This window comes from Camelus bactrianus, chromosome 15, assembly GCF_048773025.1.
Source record: "Camelus bactrianus isolate YW-2024 breed Bactrian camel chromosome 15, ASM4877302v1, whole genome shotgun sequence".
In the NCBI taxonomy this organism is placed as follows: domain Eukaryota; kingdom Metazoa; phylum Chordata; class Mammalia; order Artiodactyla; family Camelidae; genus Camelus; species Camelus bactrianus.
In genome coordinates, this window is record NC_133553.1 from 62,644,531 (window position 1) to 62,668,756 (window position 24,226).

Genomic DNA, 24,226 nt, shown 5'->3' on the forward strand with positions numbered 1-24,226 from the left:
ACTGTCATTTGGAACAAACTACGTTAACAAGAACTGCACCATAGTCAAATAGATCAACACATCACCCTTCATGATTCTAAGGTTAATGAGCACAACTTGTCACAAATTCTCCAGTAAATCTGAAAAACTGAATTAAACAAAAAGACCAGTTTTTTTTTCCATAATACTTGATTAAAATAGAAAAAAAGGAGCTGTCTTAACTGGAACTTAGTATGGTATTTAGCAATGTAAATTTCATTAAATGTGAAATAAATGAACAAAAAATAAGCAACCCAGTGCACTTACTATCATCCAGCTCCTTGCTATGTGCTGAATAACAAGTATTTGAAATTAGACATAAAACGGAATACATTCAAACTGTTTTTTACTTCTCCCAATAAACACTTAAAGTAATTACTCAGTTTAAGAATCTTAAGAACCTCCAGTTTCAGAGAATGCAGAGTTGGACTTTGCACAAACCAATAATCTAGCTAAGAATTTTCTGCCACCATATGACGTTTTTCACTTAATTTTTTTTTTCCTTAATGAAATGAGAAATATACAGAAATGCAAGTTATATGCTTCTTTGCAATAAAAAACACAAGGCCACTTCATTTGCTCTTAATAACATTTATTTCTCTCATGAAGTTACTTAGAAAAAAAAAAAAAACCTAGAAATTTGAGGGGATGAAGGTGAAAAAAGGAGTGAAATAATTATAAACGTTCTTCCACTTCAAACTGTCTGACACCAGAGCCAGAAGACGTTCTGCAACTATCAGTGACTTCCTCTCCGTGTGTCAGAGACAAGTTCAACATGCTTTACAAAATCCATTACATTTTAAGACCATTTCCAATATCTGTGGCCATAAATCAAGAAATTCATTTATTCAAGGTTACTTATGGAGAATTAATCACACAGAAAATTTTAACAACTTCTTTTTCAAAAATTAAAGTACTTTACTATACTTGGCATTCCTACACAGAACGATGTGGATTCAAAGACTAAAAGCATTAACGGCATATGACTAAAAGTCATGGGCCTCGACATTTTTTAAAACTTGGGTTTTTTTTAATATTTAGGATTTTCTGTAACAAATATTACAGAAAAATAAATCAGACTATAAACATGACGTAATCTCCTTTGGATTTCTGCTCTGCGTAAGTGGCACTATATAACAGAGGAAGTTGTTCCAAAACACCTGTCTGCACTTGCTATAGCCTCAGAAACGTACACTGAAAAAAAACCTGATGAAGAGAGGCCACGAGAACTGTGGGCGCTATGCATAAGGAACAAAAATTCATGAACTTCTCTATTCCTCAGCATTTCTAAAACCTACCCTCGTAATTCAAGGACAAGTTTACTCAAAAGAGAAAAATTAAACAGGTCAGCTATACAACATTTACAGCTTTATTGACTGGATACAGCCATTATGCCAAAATTCAGCCATCAATATACAACCTCATTTCCCATCTAAAGTTAATGAGAGTATATTTTACTTCAAATGGGATATAGTGACAAAGTGCCAAGAATTAAAGAATAACCTTAAAGTCTTAATTTCGTACTTCAAATTTCAAAAAAGCAGTAATTCCCAAAATCATGAAAGCATAATGAAATAACTACACAGATTAAAATGGACATTTACATCATTTCATTCTTTCTTAATATTATACAGTGAAAACATGTATTTATAACATCAGCATACTTCATAAAGTTATTATTCATTGAAAATAGACAAATGTTTACAAAGAACATTTAACTTAAATTTCACAGTTGCTTATAAAGTGGCACTTGAAAGATCAACCTATATAAGGAAATAAGTCTTTGTCAAGAGAGATGGTAAACTATAAATATAAAATATACCACAATGTTAAAAACTGCATGGTGTTCTATAAGAAAACCAATAAAGATAACAATCTTTCTGGGGGAAAAAGTATTTAGCAATACAGGTTTAAAATGTCAATTTTATATAAGAATTCAATAAGGAATAAATACATTTAAACCACATCATCATCATCAACTATTTTGTGAAAAACAATAAAAAAATGATGTACTTTTTGAATATCTGTACACCAAAACCAAAAGGTCAATTTTTACTTTTTCCCTTATTGGCAACTTTGGATGCATTTTTAGGTTTTGGTTCCCAGAGAGCATTCTTAACGAATCTTGAGGCTGCACCTCTGTCCAGCTTGCCAGCCTTTTTCTTGTCTGTTATTTCCTTGACTCTGTTCATGTACACTCTGATTCTTTCCTTGAAGATTAAAAAAACAGAAAAAGAAGAAAGGCAATAGATTTACTAAGCTGTTCACCGCCACTAGGTTTCATTGTACTGCACCTCAGTTAAACTCAACAGCGCTGCATTTACTGCCTACTGAGCAGCGCTGGGTAAGAGCAGAGTGAACAGGACAGACGTGGTCCACGCCCTCCTGGAGTTCGCAGCCCGGGGGGAGTGCAGATATGAGAAAGCCACTTCAGGAGTGTTCTGAGTGTTTCAAAAGAGGAAGACCCAGACTAACACGTGGCTACAGAGATAAACACTGCACTGTTTGTATGTGGTTATACTAAATTTTTAAATCTAAAAATCTAAATCCACATACTAACTCTCTTCTATCTGAAGTCCATAATCTAAAACAGAGCTTACTTGCAACATGTCAACTAAACTCTCCAAAATGTTTTCTAAACAGGAAAGGGCTAAGGCAGTATTTAACTATTTACTTTTTTTATGTTACCTTCTAGTCTCACAACTAAAATGAGTAGAATGAAAGCACAAGATCTTTCATTCAATTTCATATAAACACATGATATTTTCTAGTGAAACATACTGTCCTAATCAGACAAGGAGAGAAACATGCTAGGGTGCTGCATCATTATGAATCTTCTGAGACCATTAATGAGAATAAAGGGCTATTCTACACTTCAAATGGAGCAACAACGGTGTGAGAGCCATAAAACAGCAGAGTAAATGACTGATCACCACTTAAAAGCAAGCTTCATTACAATAATCAAAAGACTTGTACAAACAGATACAGAAAAATGCAGAACCTCCGAAGGTTTTAATTTTTAAAAATGGACAACTCTGCTCCAAACCCTCTCATGGCTCCCTATTTCTCCCAGAGTTAAAGCCCAAGCCCTCACAACACCACCCAGCCCAGCCCTGCCTGGAATGAGCTTCCCTCACGGAGCCACCCGGCCACGCCTGCTCAACAGCCAGCCTTGTCAGTCAGCCCGGCCTTTACCACCGAAACGGGAGACCCTACAAAAGTACTCTAGTGCCCCTAACCCTGTGCTATTTTCTTCCTTTTCCCCATAACATATAACTTTCTAACGTTCCATATATTCATACACATTTATTATTTGTTTGTTTGTTCTATTATGTTAACTGTTTTTCAACCCCAGACAGTCTGGCACCTGCCACAAAGGCAGGGATATTTATTGGCTTGATTCACTGAGGAATTATCTCACTTGGAAATAATGCCTGGTTCCCAGGAGGCACTCAAATATTTGCTGAATGAATAAAGTGACTATTTTCAATGCCTTTCCCCACGCATGATATATATGACAAACAGGCCTCCTCTCACACAGTAACTCTGTGATCAATTAGCAACGTCTGTCACGAGGTCAGAAGAGGGGAACAGGCTCATGGATGCTTTTTATGTGCCAGCCCTTGTCCGGAATATGAATGTACTCCCCTATGAAGTGGATTCTGAGGGAAAAAGAAGACAGGTGATTTGATCCTTTTCCAATGACAGAATCAAGTACTAAAACACTCCAAATAACTTGGTGTTAAAGACAAAAAGAGGACCTTTATACATGTGAAGACCATACTAGAAAGGTGAAAACAGATGATACGATGTGTACTTCTTAAGACCGAAAGCCAGGACCACTTGTCAAACCAAGATCTTTGGCTCCCACCGCTTCACGTTTTAGCTTTAAGTATTTTTCACAGTTTCCATCTTTAAAAATAAATTTATTCTTCCCCCAAGAAATTTAAAAGACGAAAACGTCTTAGTCTACACATCTAAAAACTAAAGACAACAGATCTGGTTTACTCATTTTTTTAAAATGAATGACCAAGTTCTTTACTAAGTTATAACACACACTTGTCAACCACAGTAAGACGAAGATTAGTGTCAAGTGTATTTCACATATATATGTATTTACCTGGTATTTTATAAACAGAAAGAGTAAATTTATTAATATTCTTATTCATAAAACCAAGTCAAGAAGGTAACCGTAAGTTTGATTTCTAATTTTTTCTTTCAAAATTGAATGATTTAATTTCTGAAGTCAGCAAAAACTCCAAGATACCAGACCTTATATACTGTACTTACATATCTAAATGGAATACAAAGACAAACCTAGAAGATTTATTACAGGTTGTAAATATGTCACTAATGCAGAATTACTGGACAGTACACATACAACTGGTGCCAAAAAAGCTTTTAGCTTTGTTGCTGAACTGGATTCTTTACTGCTGAGAAAATGAATTAATGGAAGAATTGAAAAGGTGGAGGAGAAACTTTCCTGTCTTTGCTAGTAAATCAACTAGAATATACTTTAAAGAATTGTGTAAATTAAAAAAAAAAAGGCAGTTGTAGAGATGAACAGGTTTCAAGAATTTATAGGAAAAATAATACAGAAGTTATAAATAATTACTAGAATCATAACATTTTCCTATCCAGAGATTTATATAATACATGGAACACTATTCTCTGACAAAGGTGAGAAAAAGAAAAACTAAAGACATGATGAAATCTGGCTCACTTTCATAATTTCGCCCCCCACAATTAGTGTGATACAGGCACTGCGACTTTAACTTCAGGAATACACAACAGGCAAACATGTAAAATAAAAGGAAATAAATCCACTGCAATCTTACCAATTCCTGCTTTACTGGATGTTCCTTAGGATTAATTCCCTGAGTTGCCAAGTAAACTACAAGAGAAAGATTTCATGGAATAACGTGGGTACATATTAATTAACGGCATCAATTAAAGAAATCCTAGTTACAAAAAAGAAACCACACAAATGATTCGTTAAATCTTAAATTATTCCACCTCTTTGTAATATTAAATTTATGTGTGGCTCATGGGCATCTGGTATTCTAATTTAAAAGAAATAAATATCTGACTATTAAAATTGCTATAAGGTATAACTATATAAATTGCTAGCATTTAAAAATAAATCACTTTTGACACAATAAATAATTTGCTTTCTAATTAACTCTAAAGTAATATACATACCCCAAAACATTGAATTTAATGTGTAAGCAGAAACTAAATCCACTTTTGCCTGTTCAAGTGGGTCCAACTACAAAAAAAAGAGAAAGAGAAAGAGAAAGAAAAAAAGAAATACACACAAACTTTGAGCACCATCAGATATTTAAACTTTCACCAAGCACAATGTATCAAAGAAATGTTTTTTTTCACTTCCTATAATCCAATAACCAAATAACCTGGAAATAATTTGCAAAAAGAAAAGTTTTGTTAAGCAGTAATTTCTGCCCACAAATTTTCACTTCAGGGTACCATCTTTGGTTAAACGAGGAACATGTACAATACAAAAAAAAAATTCTTTTGAATTATTTTAATTTCAAGAGGTATGATCTGGGCTTTGTATGTCAAAAGTAATTTATCAATATAAACACTGTACATGATGCATTTATGTATAAGAAGCAGGCTAAATGCTTAGGCAATACCAAAGACAGAAGAAACATAATGAGATTTGTTTTAGACTGTCAAAGTCAATTTACTCTTTTTGTCCTATAGGGTTTCCAGAAACCCTGATAACATCATTGTAATACTTAAAAGGTCAAAGATAGAGGCTGTCAAAAAGAATGCTGGGAGAACTTTTTTTCTCCCAAATCCAAGTCAAAATAAAATATAGTTAAGAGGTATTTCCTAAGGTTGGAGTTTTGTTGTATTTTTCCCCTAAATTATCCAACACTTAAAAAAATTGAAATAAAGGGAGAAAGGGGCATTTATCTATTTCTTCTTCTACATGTTTCATAACATAGCACTTGGTTTTATGAATTACATGTTTAGAAATCACATATTTAAAATACCTTCTGCAACAACTCATTTCTAGAAACAGACATCATGGTCTTTAGCATCTCATCCACAGCACCAATGGAATTCTCAAATGTTGATAAATACTCATGAATTTCTACTGGATAGTCTTCATTCATTTCTTCGCCTGCCATTATGACCAACTGGAACAAAATTAAATTCTTAGAATTCATATTGGACATAGAGAGATAGCTCTTTAAGTTACAAAAAAAAAAACGTTATATCATGTATTTCAAAAGTGCTGAAAGAGTTGAAACCTGAAGATAATTGAACAAATCTTAGAATATAATCCTGGGCAGGGGGGTATAGCTCAGTGGTAGAGCGCATGCGGGCTTAGCGTGCACGAGGCAATGGGTTCATTCCCCAGTACCTCCATTAAGAAAAAAAAAGAATATAATTCTCGAGCAACTACACACAAACCTCCCCTCTTCCTAACTGGCTTGAGGTGAGACAGGGATGGGGGCGGGGGGAGGGCCAGCGGGGAACCAGGACAGAACCCACCCAAGTTCACTAATGCTACACACAGCAAACCCTCAACCCCTCAATGCTTTTCAAGAACTAAAGATAAGACTACCAAACACGGAATATCAATAATAAAAATCCCAAATTTAAAAAACTTTCTGTTGAAGTTAAAGACCAAGCAAAGCAGTGAAAATGTGATACGTATATCCTATTCCCTAATGCTTGCTGGAAAAAAAAAATGATAAGCAAAGCTCTTTTCATGAAAAACATGTATTTTAGCACTGCTAAATTTAGCTGCTGATCCAGCAGCATAGCATATTAAACCAAAAAATTAGAAATCCTAGGTCTGAAATATTTCATGATTATTTATCACTAAAATCATTTTCAAGCTTATATTTATATTTATATATATTCCTTAAGCTTAAAATAGTAATAAGAAATCCAGGAGTCCATAAATTACATGAAGTCTGTATGCAGAGAGGGGGAAATAAACTATATGGTTTTCGTTTAGGCTAGAGCATACCTGGACAGCTCATTCTTTTAAAATTCATATTTTAAATATTTATATTCACATTCATAATATTTAATATCTATATGAGAAGCACAATCCACAACAATATATTTAATATGGTGTCTAAGACCAAATTTCAGAAGCAATTCCAAGCCACATGTACCATCCTTATGTTTAAAAAATTTCATTAGCTGAAAATACCTCTTTCGTTACATAGCTAAGGAGAACATCAAGAATGTGTAAAAAGCAAACAGCATAGTCAAACTGAAGCAAAGAGACTCCGGTTTTCCATCCTGCTTGATCAGTGACTTTGTCACCTTAGATAAATCACTGAATCTCTCTGGGCCTCGAATACTTCATCCATAAAATAAGGCAGTGGGTCTAATGGTCTGTAAAGTCCCTGTAGTTCTAAATGTTATGACTATGTCATTTAAGGTTTTAAAGTACTATTCGAATATTTAGTCACAATATATCAACATTTCTGTTCAACAAGTATATTCCACTGAGACATCTGGTTTCATTTAAAATTTAAAAAGTGAAGTCCATGGGACTATCACTACTCACACTGGGAAGTTACTACCCAACTACTGTGCAACCAGCAATTATACAAAGGGCTATGAGAAAAGAAAACCACACAGGATAGAACTGACTTTGTTTCAAAAGGCTCACTAAAAATACGTATCTGTCTCTCATCCTTCCCACAATCTCTCCAGAATGACAGGAGAAATACAAAAATAAGTCCACTGTAATGCTGGCTTGATGTTCTCCTTAGCTATGTGCCCAAAAAGGGCACAGACACACCTGCAGACCTCAACAGTAGAAATTTTTGTGAGCTAAAGAGCAAATGGGATTAGACTGATAGGAAACAGAACCAAGGAGCCTGCAATCCCTTGCAGGCAAAAGAGAAGAAGAATCTAGGAGTAACCCCAAGACAAAGGGCAGTAAGAGCTGGTCCGTAAGGGCGGAAAGCAGCTAATCAATCCCCAGATCTGTGAAAGGACAGCTCCAGCATCACTGCCCAAAGGTATAAGGACAGGGAGAGACCGCACATATAGAGAAGACTTGCAATTTCTTTTCTGTATGTAGAATTATAAACCAGTAAATTTGAAAAATCTGGATGATAAGAATGAGGCGCCAGGGGAAAAAAAATCAATTACCAAAACTAACCTAAAAAGAAGTATATAAACCAAATAGATCATTAACCACAGACAACAATTTTTTAAATTTAAAAATAAAAAATAAAGAAGCCAAAGATCTATGCTCCAAAAAAGTTCCAAGCCTAGAAGATATTATAGGTAATTTCTTCCAAACCTTCAAGAAACAGTTAATTCTTAGGTATTTAACTGTTTAAGAACATAGAAGAAGATGGAAAACTTAGATACCTATTTCACAACATACACAAAAATAAACTCCAGATGAATTTTCAAGGTAAATATGTAAGTGTATTAAAAGAGTATATAAAATATTTATATAATCTAAATGAAACCCAAATGCTATAAAAGGAAATGGCTGACAGACTTAACTACATAAAAACTGAAAAAAAAATCTATATGGTAAAAGTATAGCATAAGCAAAGTTAAATGGCAAGAAACAGCCTGGGAGAAAATATTTGTCAAAATACAACAAAGGATAAGTTCGATTATATAGAGTTCCTACAAAGCATAAAACAGATTAAAACAATGAAGATATCACCCATCAGACTGGCAACAATTTTAAAGATTGGCAAAGTCCAATATTAGCAAAGGTATATACACTAAAGGTGGAATACAAATTGGTACAGATTTCTTACATGCACATACCCTTTGACTCAGGAAATCCTCTTAAGAAAGCAGCCCACGGAAACCCTTGTATACATGCATATAAATTTATTAAAATGGATTCCTCAAACTTTTCTCTGAAAGTGGGGGCTTTGCCTTGCTGGATTTTTCCCTCTGCTGGATCCAATAAGCTTAAAGCATTTTATTCCTCCACGTTAAGACAAGAAACAACAGAAACACCTTGACTTCATAACCCCCTCCAGCTAAAGCCCATTTTCTCTCTCTTTTAGAACAAACTCCTCAAAAGCATTGCTTATACTAACAGCCCAGTTCCTCTCTTCCCATTCTTTCTCGAATCTACCACAATCAAGCCCCCTACTTCTCACTCAGAATTGCTCCTGTCAAGGTTACCCCCACAGCCACACTGTACAGTCACTGTATAGTCAATGTCAGTTCTCAGGTCTTGTCATCTGACGTAGCTGACTCCCTTCAGCTGGTCTCCAGGGCATGACATTTTCGTGGTTTCCCTCCTACCTCACTGGTTGCTTTCCTGGTCTTCTTCGTTACAACCTTCTCATATCCTCAGCCTCTTAACCTTGGAGTGCCCAGGGCTGTCCTTGAGTCTCTTTTCTAATTTAGTCCCTAGGTGAGCTCAGGGTTTAAACTACATTAATAAACTGATGACTCTCAGGTTAGCATCTCCAGCCCTGACCTCACCACTGAACTCCAAATTTACCTTTCCAAGTGCTTACTCAATACCTCTCTTTGGCTGTTATAGATTCTCAAATGGAATATGCCCAAAGCCCAAATGTCTAATCTTGCCTACTTTATCTTGTAATAACCTATAATGGAAAAGAATCTGAAAATACATATACATATAAACATATAAATATGAAGCCAAATCACTTTGCTCTACACTTGAAAGCAGACAAAATATTGTAAATCAACTATACTTCACTTTTTTAAAAAAACCCTACTAATCTTGCCTACTGCAGTCTTCCCCATCTCATTTCATGGCAACTCCACTTTTCCGACTGTTCAGAACTAAAATTACAGAATGGTCCTGGACTCTTCTCTATCACCCTATCTTTAAAAAACATATTCAGAATCTAACCACCTCTAACTCCTACCACTCTGGTCCAAGCCAGTCCAAGCCATCACTGTGTCGTGCCTGGATTGTCACAAAGCCTCCTAAATGGCCTTGCTGTTTCCATTCCAATAGTTTATCATCAAGAAAGCAGAATGATCATCCCAAATCTAAGTAGATTATATCAGGCCTCTGCTCGGAAACTTTCAAAGGCTTGCCACCCCTCCCCCTCATTCCCAGCACTCCTTGTCTCCTTCATCACCTTATGGTCCTTAAGAGCATCTGACATACCTCACTTATTGTCTACCTCCAAAAGAAGATAACAACATGAGAGCAGGAATTTTTGTTTTGTTCACTAGCACTGCCTGGCAGTCAATAAACACTTGTCAAATGAATAAACTGTAACAAAACACTGGAAGTAATCTAAATATTCATCAACAGGGAAACAGCTGAATAGATTACAGCACATCTATCCAAGACAATAGAAAAAATAAAGAATTTTTATGTAGTAATACACAGTAAGTGGTGAAAAAGTCATAGAACATAGTATATAACAAATAATGTGTCTAACATATGCCATTTTTTTTAAACCTGTATATGTAGAGATGTAGAAAAAAGTCTGGAAGGAGACATACAAAAATACACATTCTCTGAGAAGGGGTAAGAATTAGGAAATAGGATCAAAGCACACTCATTTTTTTAACTTTCCATTCTTCATTGTTTAAATCTTGTTATTTCAAAAGGCATGTATTAAAGTTGTAATAAAAAAAACATAACATTTAAATAAAGGCATATTTTAAGAAAGTATTTTGGCTTTTAACAAATACTGCAGGTATAAAAAACACAAAAAGGTCATTATTTAAATGTGAATTTTTTCATCTGATTTTTCTATCAGAAAACATTTCCCCTCTCAAGAATCATGATGGGGATTTTCCTGCAATTATTCCCTGTCCCTAAGCCCCAATAAACAAATAGTTATTTATTGTTAAAATGGGTAAGGGTGAATACTGAAAGCAAGGCAGTAAGTAAGAATAATGACTCTCATTAAACCTGAACTGAACCACTTGCCTTCTTTCTAACTGAAAAAAAAAGAAAGAAAGAAAGAAAGACAGACAGAAAGAAAGAGAAAGAAAGAAAGAAAGGCAAGGCAGATTGAAAAATAAAGGTTCTTCTCTTTTTTTTGTGATTTTTTTTATTGAGTTATAATCAGTTTATGATGTTGTGTCAATTTCTGGTGTACAGCACAATGCTTTCAGTCATACATGTACATAAACTTGTTTTCATATTTTTTCACCATAAGTTACTACAAAATATTGAATATAGTTCCAGTTCCCTGTACTATACAGCATGAACTTCTTGTTAAGGTTCTTCTATTATCAGAAATTCCCCCCAATTCAAATGACTTCTAACATTTGACAGACAGTTCCCGAGGATCCGTTCCTTCCACGGGAAGCGCTGCCAGGAAGGAGCTGCAGAAACTTCCCTTGGTTCCCGCTGCTACTCGGATGCCAGGACAAAGCAGGGAATGTATGGCATTAGCAGCAAAAGTGAACGTTTGAACACGGCTGCCTGTGACCCAGGCACGACTCTGAGGTCTACACATGTGAATTCATTTACTCCTCACAGACAACAAACGAACCCCAGTGAGGTTCAATCACTTGCCCAAGGCTGGACATGGTCAGTGTCCAAAGAGAAAGAGAAGAAGTCAGCCACCTCTGCTCCCGACTCCCTGCCCAGTTTCTACAGGTATTCCTCACCCCTCCACCTGCTCCCTCCAAAACACCGGCTGCAGAGGTGGAGAGAGTGGAAAAGGCATGAGAAGGTGGGGCTGAGGCTCAGGGGCAGAGGGAGGAACCCTGCCCCGGAATCCCTACAGGACGTGCCTGTCATTCCTTCCCTCTCTGGCTGGTGATGAGAGCCACAGCACCAGCAGGAGCAAAGGAGGGGTGCAGGGCGTCACAGGCAGAACTGAAGTCCTCCCCCCTCCTCCCCTCCACCCTCGGCTGCAGGGAGCTCAGTCCAGCGGGGCGCCGGGGAGTCACCCCCCATCCCCCTAGTCCTGTCAGTATGGCTTTCTTCATCTCCTTAGCCCCAAGCCTTTCTCCATACTCACTGACCAGGTCACTTTCAGAACCTCTGAATAGGTCCCCACTGTCAATTTTTCTCCACTCTCAATTGTAGGATGTTACAAAATGTGATTTTTCTATAAAGACAGTCTGATCATGGTACGCCCCTGCTTTAAATCCTGCGACAGTTCCCCACTACCTGAAAGACAAACCCCAAACCTCTCAGTGTGGATGTCAGGCCCATTACAATGTGGCCCAATGTAATGGGCCTGACCCCATCTTTTGTTGCTCCCCTCTTCCAGTCCTATAGCTGTAGCCCTGAGGGCAGTTTTCCAAATGTTCCACACCCACCCAGTCTAACCTTTCACCCCAGGTTTTCTATACATGACCCACCCTCCCTACTTGGCTAGGTTCAAACCCTGCTTATCTCCAGGAGTAAGATCAGGCTTCCCTTCAACCAGTAAGACTTCTCTGAGTGCCACCGTCCCCGCCTCTCAGTCTGGATAACCACCACTAGGAGTGGCTGTCACTTAAAACACTATCTGGTGACATGCACTGATTTACTTCACTTCCCTTTGACTACAAGCTCCTTGAGAGGGCAATGCCATGTTGATGTGTCACCAGTGGCTGACACACTGAATGACTTAATGTCTCAATTTGCCCAAGACAGTCCCAGTTTATGCCACTGCTCAGCTTCCCACTTCTCTCTCGGAAGCCCTAGTTTGAGCAAATAAACTATAGGATCACCCTAAACAAAAGGATGTGCTCTGAGCCTTGCCACCACTCCTCACCCCATCTTGTTAGAGAACAGGGGAGTGGAGGAAATGGCTCCTGGTATCAGCTGGGGTTCAACCAGAGCAGCAGAACCAGGAGGAGACATTCTGAAGAAATGGGTTTATGCAATTGTGTGGCTGGCTAAATAATTCTGAAATCTGCAGGGCAGGCGGGCAAGAAAGGGCATGCTGGACCTCTTGGCCACAAGCTGAAACTGCTGTCCACAGGTGGAGTGTCTTTTTCGTCAGGGAGGCCTCAGCGCTGCTTCTAAAGCCTTCTAGCTGCATGAATCAAGCCCACCCAGATTATCCAGAATAACCTCCCTAACAGGTTGGCAAGTAAGTCAACTGTTTGTGGATTTTAATTACTTTTTTGAACACCTTCACAGCAACACCTAGTTTGGTGCTGGACTGAATGTCTGGGGGCTGCAGCCTAGCCAAGCTGACACAGCAAAAGGCCACCACACTCCTTTCAGCTTCCAGAACTACAGCAAGGAAAGATACATCCTCGGCGTCACAAACTGTTGCTCTGACAGCACTCTTCCACGACAGTCGTGACAGCGTTGATTGTCAAGATTCTCAAGTAATAAAACAAGAGTTCAAATTCCAGCTAACAAACATGGAAGAAGTGGTAACTTTTCTTTTAATCACCATTTTGCAGCCTCTGATGAAATTACAGATTCGGGCAATGATCACCGAGAGATAAAAGGAGATGTTTACAGCAGAGGAGTGAGACTGTCACTTCCTGAACCCACAGATCAGTCTTCACATTACTAAAAGTAGGGCACAAACATACCACGCACCTCCTGATGTGAGGCAATGTGACGTACCCAGCACCATCTGTGTAGTATTTCCAACTCCCCCAAAAAGCTGAATCTGAATATAACTGAGTCTCTACAGCTAACTTTCAATTTATAGGAAAAACGGAGGACAGAGAAACAACGTAGTACCACAAGACAGCAAAGAGGCGAATCCGGAAGAGAAACACCCTCCAGGACAACTGACGGGGTTTCCATAACAAGTAACCGGCGTGAAGAAAAACCAAGAGAAGGGAGAGGCAGCAGGGAAAGAAGAGGCCTACTCTGAGCTCTAACAGCTGAACAGGATGTGGAGACCTTGTGTGGATCTTGATTCAAATCAACTAAGTGTAAAAAGATATTTCTGAAAGAAAAAAATTCAAACCTGGATCGTGTATTAGATGACACTGAGAAATTACTGATAATTTTGCTATGAAGTTAGAATTCAGCTATGAAAATGGCATTATAGTTACATAAGAAATTGCCCCCATCATTTAAGGACGTATACCGATGCACATAAAGGTAAAAGCACAGGATATGTTGAATTTACCTTCAAAAAAAAAGCTAGCCCTGAAGGGTTCATCCCACTTTGAGAACAAAGATAAGAAGCCATGTACTTTATTTCTACAGTGAAATTAGATCATCAACCCACAATTTAACTTGTAAAATAATAACCCAGTTCATAAACTGGGGAACACTTAAGAAGAAATCATAGTCTAAAATACTCAACTGAACCTCATTTCAATCCCAAATATAACTCGGGGTGAGGGGAAGGTAGGTTGCTAGGTGTTCACCAGATCTCCGTGATAGTTGCTGATCAACTTATAAAAACAAGACAGAGCTTGTGGCCTCAAACGAGGTTTGTACTAACATTTCTGACAAAGGCTGACATTCCAGAGTGTCTAATCACTTCCATAACGTCACAAATTTCCTTCAAAAAAAAAAAAATCCTGATACCTTATATCTTTACCTGGCCCTTATTAAAATGTAAGCCTGCAAAAATAAATAAGCAAACAAACCAAGTCTAAAGTCAAATGAAAAACTAGGGGGAAACAGCTGCAACATACAGATAAAAGGAGCCTCTACAAGGCAACTTAACAGCGCACAAGAACACCTACAACCCATGGCGGGAGGATCTAGCTCAGTGGCAGAGCGTGCGCTTAGCATGCCCGAGGTCCTGGGTTCTATCCCCAGTACCTTCATTAAAAAAATAATAATAATATCTACAACCCAAAAGAAAAATGAACAAAGAAAATCAGCAGCTTGCGTATGAAGGAATCCAGACGACCAACAAGCATAAAGAAAGCTACTCAATCTTACTCATAATTAAAGAAACATAAATCGCCAGAACAAGATGCCATTTTTCACCTGTCAAACAAGCAAAAATCAAGATTGACAGAAAATACGGGCAAAGGTGAGGAGAAACAGCCTCTCATTCACCATTAACTGAAGTGTAAACTGAGCATTCTAGGGGGCAATTTGGCACTATGCTTTAAAATTGTCTATGCACAAATTCTCTGACCTAGCTATTTTACTTCTCAAAATGTTCATTTTCACACAAGATAACGTTCAAGGATGTCCACTGCAACGCTCTTTAAAACACACCTTAAAGCAGGGAACAACCAATGTGTCCTTTGGCAAGGACGACTTCAATAACTTTAGATATGTCCATTCAATAAAATACTCTGCAGCAGAGAAAAATATGAAGGAGAGCTTCAATTCCTAAGATACATTAAGTGAACAAAAACTGAAAAACAACATATAGAATACAAACCATTTGTTTTTAAGAAAAAAGATAATAGGAATATGGAGGTGTACATGTATAGGCATGTGAGTTTCTTAAAGGATACAGAAGAAACAACCGTGGTTACTGCTGGGAAATGAAAAAGCAGGAAGGTAAAGGAGCACATTTTATGTTACACTCTCAGAATCAGGATTTTTAAACAATAATATCTGTAACATACCACAGTGATAAATTTATAAATAAAATTTTCAATTGTCTGAAATTTACTTTATTCCCAAATATGCCAGATAAAATGTCATTTCCCCCAACTTACCAGCTACAGTCAAACCTATATTCTTTAGCTCCATTATATTCAAAGAACTATATGAATGGACTGCCTCCTCTACACCTAAATTTCCAGCCTCCATAAGGCCATTTTCCCCCTAGTCTCATGCTACAAAAGCCTTTCTAGCCTCGTTCTCTCCCTGGAAACTCCTCCTAGAACTGCTGTGAGGACTCCCGGCCACCACCGTTTTCTGCCCGCTTCACTCAGCTCCCTCATCAACAATGCTTTCTCAGGGAAGCAGCCCCTCTTGCCTCAGACTAAGTCACATCCACTAGTTACTCAGTCTCACAGCACCACATATTGCTCCACGTCACTGCTGTAATTTATGCTTCTGTGATTATTCGATTAATGTCTGTCATCCACGCTGGACTGTAAGCGCCTTGGTGCAGGGCAAGTCTTTGCTCACTTACATTCCAAGTATCAGAGCAGCATGTTATAGGTGCTAACTAAATAGGTTATCTATTGAGTAAATGACTCCTTAGTGCCTGGCATGGAGTAAACACTGAGTAAATGGTATTCATTTACATGGCATCGTAGGGTATGTGTTAGGAAGAGGGTAGGGATAAATAAAGGAACTGTCAGACAACCGAGAGGACCCAGTTGGAGTTGGGTAGCATTAATTTGGGTCTTTTGTGAATTTTTTTCAGCAGTGTTCAGTAGGCCTGGAGCAAGAATGATAATCCAGAATGAGGAACTGGCTAATGGACACAAAGGAAAGGATTTGCAAAAGCATCTTTAAGACAACTGACTGGGAGGTATGGCCTTGAAGGAGCAGAAGCAAGCATTTTTCCTCTGCTTAGAATACCCCCTCCCCACACCTCTCCCTTGTCTTCTGGGCCTAGTAAAACCTATTAATCCTTTACAACCCACATCAGATGCCCCCTCCTCTATAAAGGTTTCCATATGTCCCAAACAAAAGTAATCTCTTCTTCCTCTTTGGCTTCCAAGATCCTCCAGGCTTAGTAATCATTTAGCCATCAATAACACTCCTCTTGTATCTTGATAAATCCAAAGGTGTCAATCCTTCTTCATCTGATCCATAAACTGCATCCAACAGTGAACACATTACTCCACCATGAATTCCACAATGCTAGACTCTCCAAATTGTCCTCATGCCTCATGAGATGTTCATTCTGTCTCCTTTGCTGGGTCTTCATCTCCCCAAACCTATAAAGGCTAAATGCCCAAGTACCAGAGCTTGTGCTGCTTCCCTTTTCTACTTACATTCACTTCTTTGGTGACCGTCTCCAGTTTCTTGACCACCTGTTTACTGACAATTCCCAAATGTTCTTTTCAGGCAAAGACTTCCCTACTGAACTCCAGACTTGGTAGACTCAAATGCCAACTCAACATCTCCACTGGGACAACTAACAGACATCTCCAACTTAACACGTCATACCTGAACTCCCAATCCTCCCTCACAAACCTACTCCTCCCATAGTGTGCCTCTTTTCAGTTAATGACACCTCCACCCTTCTCGTTGCTCAAGCCCCACTGACAATTATCTTACTTTTACAACCCACATTCAATCACAAGCAAATCTCTTAGCATCACCTACAAAATACACCCAAAACTGAACTGCGACTCACCACAGTCACTTCTTTCCAACTGTGAAGCCACTATCATCTCATCTGACTTATTACAACACCTTCCTAATTAGTCTTCTGGCTTTGTCCTATCCTCCTTGCCAACAATCTGCTCTTAACACAGCAGGCAGAGCGATTCTGTTAAAAACCTAAGTCAGATCATGTTACTCCTCTGCTCAGAACTTTCCACTGGTTATTTACCCACTGGACTGTTCCTTCAAAGGAGGATTCATGTTGTATGACATTTGTATCTCCACATGACTAACATCAAGTCTTGCTACATATTAGGTACTTAGTAACTATTTACTCACTAATTGAAACCAGTGAAAGTAAACTGGAACCAAATTTTGGAGAATCTCAATATCAGATTACAGTTTGGACTTAACAGATATTAGGAAGTCACCATGTGGGTCCAAAAGAAATTTATACAATAATGTACATCCTGGACCTGTTCCTATCCCTATGCTAAGTAGAGTTATATACAATTTTGAACTAAGCCAGGGAACAAATCAAATATATAATTTTGCAGAGAACTAGAGAGACATCTGCAGATGTTGCACCAGAATTCTATTAATGTAATGAATTTTGCACTGCATTACCTTAAAAAATAGTGAAACATACACACAACAATCTCTCAATAAATACTGCTCTTTGGCAGATAGTCCATGTTAGTGTCACCTGTTAACTCTCCTTCAGACTTAAAGTCCCAGAGAAAAGATGGACTTCTTCCTTTTAAAGATGTTAACCTCTAAAACACAAACTTACCCCAAAGTCTGATCATAGAAAAAGATATAAACTACAAAGAGGTTGCTCAAGATTGAGATGAGTAATTACATCAGAATACAATGAAATTACTTCTGATGTTTAATTCTAATATTTAATCTGAAGAGTTTTCAAAATTATAGATATGATGCAGCAAAATGGTTACCTTCCAAACCATGGAATTTGCTGGTGACAATATTCTCATCTCATCTCAGGGCTACGATGCAGGTTAAATGAGTAATATTGGTAAAGTTTTTAGAAGAAGGCCTGTCTCAGAACTCAATACGTTAGCTAGTAATATTTGTTATTATTTTACTAAAGTGAAAATGATCAAACACCCTAACCCCCTGGGGACTACTTAGAGCCACACTTGAAGGGTCAACTGTCTGGAAACAGTAGCTAACTGAGATAACATATTGTAAAGAGTCATTTGAAAAATTTAAAGCAGTTATGAAAAATTATATCACCTCTGAACTGTGATACATACAACATAACTATTTGAAGGCAGCTATAACACCTTTCAACTCAAAATTCTTTGGATTATTTTGAAAAACCATTGTTCACACTACCATTATCTTATCTTTCAATAAAATAGTTGAGTTCTCTCATTTCTACCAATCACAAACGACTCTCGAAATTTCAACAGGGAATTATTTGGTTATTTTCGGATCCAGAATCAACATACGATTAAGTCTCAGACCAGTCTTCTATAAGGCAGTCCAAATAGATTAATAGTAGCAAACATCTCACTGGGACCGATACATCTTTATCAAGCCAAAATTGAATTGCAGTCAACAAACAGCAAGACACGAAAGCTCTTTTCAAACACAAGTGTGAGTTACACTAAACTTTCCCGGGCCATAAAGAAAAACCATTTTTTTGAGATTCCATTAGATTTCACCTTAAGGTCGAAATCAACCTATCACCTCGGGGGGGAGGGGGGTGGTAATACTGCAGCGGCAGACAGTCCGTCATCAACGTTCGTGAACGATAAACGTGGATGGCACTGGAAAGCTACACCTCTACACCTTCCACTTTGGCCTTCCTCCCGCAACAAGGTTTGAAGGCAGCTGAAAATTAACCGTGAAGTCACGTGCTTTCAATCTCTCCGCCCTCCAATACTTGAAAGGCGGAGCTAAGAAGCGAAGAAAAAGCGGAGAGGCGCGAGCGGCCAAGGTAGGCCGAAGCCAGCAAGCAGCCACAGACAAGCGGAAATAGGGGTCCCGCAACGACGCTGCCCCAACGTTCGCATTCGCGGAAGGCTGCGCAGGTCGGCCCCGCTCCTCACAGTCAGCGGGAGGAGTTACAAGGTACGGGGTGTCCCAGGAGAAGCGGACTTAGACAGAAGCACGAGAAAAACCCGAACGCCAGCTCTGAATAATACCTTGCGGGCCTTCCACTCCTGCCTCCCGGAAAGCGGTCGGCGGCGGTGACGTCAATGGCGCGCCGGCTCTGTCCGCGGCGCGAGCGGCGCTCTCCGATGACCTCACGCCGCTCGCCCCGCCCCTTCGCCCCTTTTCCTTCCGCCCTCAGAGGCGGTCCTCTCAAACGCCTCGGGCCGAAGCTGTGAGAGGAAGCTGGCGCGGGGTGCGGGCGCCTTTTTCTGGAATTGTATTTGGCCGGCGCCCACTCTAATACAAATTGAGCGTATTTAACCAGAAAGAAAAAGTTCGTTACTAAAGCTTTGTTCAGGTTTTTACGTTCCCTGAAATTCATTCCAGGACCCAGGTTCTTCCTACACTCCCAGTGTCCGCCTCAAAATTAGCCTCCAAAGCAGTTTCCCCAATTATCTCTGGTGAGAGGACGGGTTCTATATTTTTCCAATCCACCGCTAAGAGATTCTTTGTAAAATACATTAAAAAATGAATTGGTTGGAAAATGGGGTGGGGGAGATGGGCAAAATGCAAGCCCAGATTTCTAATTATTTCAATAAACAAAACTACATGTCAATAAATACAATCAAAACTAACATAAGAATTGCGAAGTCTGTACGTATTGTTCATTGAACAACTAAGAGTATCCGTTTTACATTACTGACTTCATTATTCCCCAATTGTAATTTAACAAAAAGTTACGCATGAAAAAGCGATTCCATGTATTAAATGCCTGTCGAAGCAGTTTGAACAAACACCGTGTGTGTCAATAGCTAAAATGTTTTAAGGGCAAATGAGCTTGTCTGGTTTGCTACTATAATCTAGTGGGATTAAAGACAAGGTTTCTGGTTGAGGGTGGTATCTAAACTCTTCCTCTGTTTTGTTTTCACACTCAGTAGAGAAACTAGTCTCACAAAGGGAAGTTGATGGGAAGAGGAATTTTCAAAGCAATTGCTGCAAGCTAAGAATATTCATTTTTTAACTTTTATCTAAAATAAAACCAATGATGGCATTTTCAGAATTCTTCAATCCGTCATCATCAGTTCCAACAATTTATCCTTTAAAGTTATCCTTATAATTAAATTATCTCTTAATGAAAGAAATGGATTCCAAATTTTATACATTGGTAGAGTCACAATCACAAACTAACCTTAAAATACCACAAGTTGCAATACGGTTCTACTACGCATGACCAGTACACAATTCACACAACGTGCAACTCACAATGTGAGTTCAACAACATGCAAACTAAGCTATACACATTTCTAGAAACCCAGTTCACTGATCTTGGTTGTTGGAGTGATGCTATATGGTCCTAAAGTTTTTTAATGATTATTCTCAATTTCTGCATCCATTGTGGACAAGTAATGATAAATAATTCAAGGATTGGCACAAGTCCACAGACTACACTTTGAGTAGCACTGTCCTTGAGAGTTGTGTGCTTAACCTTACCACAAAGACTACTGAGACCTGGGAGGACTGAAATACCAGAATATCAGAATAACTCAGAACCTGACCGTTCATCCTGCACCAAAGTGAGAATGAGGCTTCAAGGCAAATTGTCACATCTTGTGTGGTTTAGGTCCTTGGGAAGCAAACACTGAAATGGAGTTAGGAGCACAAGGAGTTTGGGAATGTGGGGGATGTAGAGATGTCTCTGAAAGATAAAGAGGAAGGAAACAGGATTGAGCAGAAAGCCTCAGACCATGATGGACATCTGACAGTCTCTCACCAACCCGATGGTGAGTTCCAGAGCAAAGAGTGCCCCTCAGAGCAGACCACGTGGGGCAGAAATAGCCAGACACTAGCGCCCACCTCTACCTCTGTGTTCAGTTATTGACAAGAGCATGGCTTCAGCTTAAAGAATGAGACAGAGCCTAGAGTTGCTGCCAACTGGCAGCTCTCAGTTAACTGCACTTCTGCAACCAAATGGTTAATTCTTTCGTAAAGGGAGATCTGAGGGGCACACCTCCTGAACCACCCTACACCTAACCATCAATAGCACAGTAGCCCTGCAATCCCATAATTTATTCAACAAATATTTACTGAGTCCCTATTAAATGTCAGACTCTATTCTACATGTTCTAGGTAGAGCAGCGAACAAAGTCCCTCCTCGTATGATGCTTACTTTCAAATTTACCTTTGGGAGCATCTTCCCCTATTCTTTTCCTCCCTTTGCCTCCACTTTACTCCCCTATTCTTTTCCTTCACAGCACTTTTTTCTCCTGTGACTCCTGATTCGAACATTTAAGCCTTCCAGGTGCATGCCTGAGTATTGCTGCCAGTTGCATGCCAGAGAATGCCCAGATGGTGAGACTTTTCTACCTTGAAACCCAGAGTAGGAGTTCCTAGAGGATGAGCCATTGATGCCATCACCATCTCTACTGTTAAGACCACATACTCGAAAATTCCTAGGGGAAAACACAGGCAGGACACTGACATTCTATACGCAGCCAGTCTTATGCTAAGGAGCTGAAACTGATTAAAGGATCGTAGAGCTAAGATTCCTTCCCTTTGACAGCACACATTTGCATTTACTTTGTTATTTTCTTCTTTAAAGGTTTAAAGGAGCTCCTCCTGATAACAGTATTTATGCTTTGTCTTCATGTATTCCCTTCCTACTCACTATTCCATAAGCTCCCTAGGAAGCTATGGTGTCTGCAGATAAAAGTGCCAAGTCATTTCTGATTTGCTTCCATCAGAATCATATTATCAACTTTACAAGATGTTAATTAAGGAATAAGAGACAATTGGGTGTGTTTTATGAGGCTATGATGACAACCTCACATGCCCAGTGGGTGAGCCAGCCCTGAGGGTGAAAATGCAAGTGTTTCCGGCTGTTGCTCACTCAGGGTTAATGGCTCCATCAAACACACCTTAACCTGGAGCTTCTTCTAGTTCTGTAGTAGGGGATGAATCATTTCTTTTGCTTGGGGATTTTGCCCCAGCAGGTCCTCTGAGGCTGAAGGAAAAATTTAAAGCTCTATCTCCCAATTTGTCCCCTGGTTCCTCCCCTCACCCCCTCCAGGGAGGAGTAGCTGGGAAAGCTCTCACTGAAGTCAGTGGCCTTGATTTCCCAGGACCACCGAGAAGCCCCAACAGCCCTTATCAGGCAGATTAATTTATAGGATTCTACATCACAATGAATATTTGAAGAGGTGCTGAGTCCTGCCCTTTTCCAAAGAAAAGCTAAGCCCTATAGGCAAAAAGAACGTTGAAGGTGAAAAAAAAATTATCCAAATAAACTCGAAAACCTGTTATGCTAACAAAATAAACAAAAGTGTGGAAACAAGTATCCTGGACTCAAACAAGACTGGAGATGTTTGAGCAGAGGCATTTGTGGTAATTTGCACTATTTTGGACTTGCTCTATGCTGTGACTTCTGCTAATTGGAAAATAAATAGCTCCGTGGAAAGGGCCCCATTTTGGGGTATAAATCTTCTGCAAAACTTGTGTCCCTAGGGTGAAATAGTTGCATCTGGATACAAGAGATAATGGGCTTGAAAATCCAAATTACCAAAATTGGCTTAATCTCATCAACAACATAAATCATTCTCCACATTCAGAAACTAAGTATTTAACATGAAAGGTGGGTAGAGTGTTGCTTGGTTCTGTTTGCTTCGCTTCACTTTACAGGGCCGGTAGCGGAAATTTCACATTTTCATTAGCAAGCGTCCTTGATGTGTGCTTCTTTAATTCCAAATGTAGAGGAATCTGGTTTTTTGGTTTTTGGTGTTTTTTTTTTATGTTTGTTTGTCTTTTTTTGTTTGTTTTTAATGGCAGTACCAGGGACTGAAGCCAGGACCTCACCTGCTAAGCATGTGCTCTACCATTGAGCATGAGCTCTATCATCTCCCTGTTCGTCCTTTTCCTAATTTTTTGCTTTTTTGCAGGGGGAGGTAATTAGGTTTATTTATTCATTTATTTATTTTAAATGGCAGTACTGGGGATGGAACCCAGGACGTTGTCCCTGCTAAGCATGTCCTCTACCCGTGAGCTGTATCCTCCCCCTCCCCCGAATCTCTGCTTTGATGTCTTATATCAATTTGTTCCTTTCATATTACATAATAAATAGCATCTCACTGCATTATTTTCATGACATTTCCCCAAGCACCTGTCAGCCTTAAGAGCAAAAATCTCAAAGAGATCAAGTCTCCCTGAATCTCTCCCTTGGCAGCCAACACACAGGGGCTGGAGGGACCCGCCCCAGTCTGACACCTCTGTTGTTTCCTTTTGTCTTTCATTTTCATCAGTGTCTCTGGTCTTTAGCTGCAAAATCATCTAATTGCAGCTCAGAGGAGGCGGCATAGCAGTGTAATGTGCTGTAGGGAGTTTGATCTGCATTCAAATCTGACACTTTTTGTAAACTCCCCATCTAGATGTCAGTTCTTAAGGACAGTGACCTCTTTTCTCACTAATTTCTTTTCCAGTGCTTGGTACATTACTATAATCCTATCTGGAAGTTGACTGGCTAATTGATGAGTAGATTCATCTTTTTACCTATTATATAAAGGAAAGGCTAAGAAACGTGTAAACTGGTTAATATAAAGAAAGAAATCTGGCATCGTGTTCCTCACAAGGAACAAAAATATAGTGGGAGTGTTATACTAACAAAGTTGTTGGCAGAAAGAAGCACACCTATTTCATGAAAGGGAAAAACAATGTTGCCTTCAGTTGGTGCATCGCAATGTAATGTGTATAGTATTTCAGAAAAAATATATATAGTTATATAAGGTAATGGCATTTGGCTAAATTTTTATTCTATTTTCCAAATATTCTGTGAAAATGTTATATCATTTTGAAATTAAGAAATACAAAGCAAAAAGGCAGATATAGTTTAATCCATTAAAAAAAATCTCGAGGGAGGGTATTGCTCAATGGTAGAGTGTGTGCTTAGCATGCACAAGGTCCTGGGTTCAATTCCCAGTACCTCCATTA

General features: G+C 38.9%; 1 protein-coding gene across 1 annotated transcript; it reads right to left on the reverse strand.

The window, feature by feature from the left end:
* Positions 1 to 1,366: 1,366 nt before the first annotated feature.
* C1D (C1D nuclear receptor corepressor) lies at positions 1,367 to 19,415 on the reverse strand. Its single transcript, XM_074341248.1, has 5 exons — positions 19,300 to 19,415; positions 6,042 to 6,188; positions 5,221 to 5,287; positions 4,857 to 4,912; positions 1,367 to 2,228 (listed from the first exon to the last, which is right to left on the reverse strand). The coding sequence occupies exons 2-5, from the start codon at positions 6,177 to 6,179 to the stop codon at positions 2,064 to 2,066; spliced, it is 426 nt and encodes a 141-aa protein (XP_074197349.1). The 5' UTR covers positions 6,180 to 6,188; positions 19,300 to 19,415; the 3' UTR covers positions 1,367 to 2,063.
* Positions 19,416 to 24,226: the final 4,811 nt, after the last annotated feature.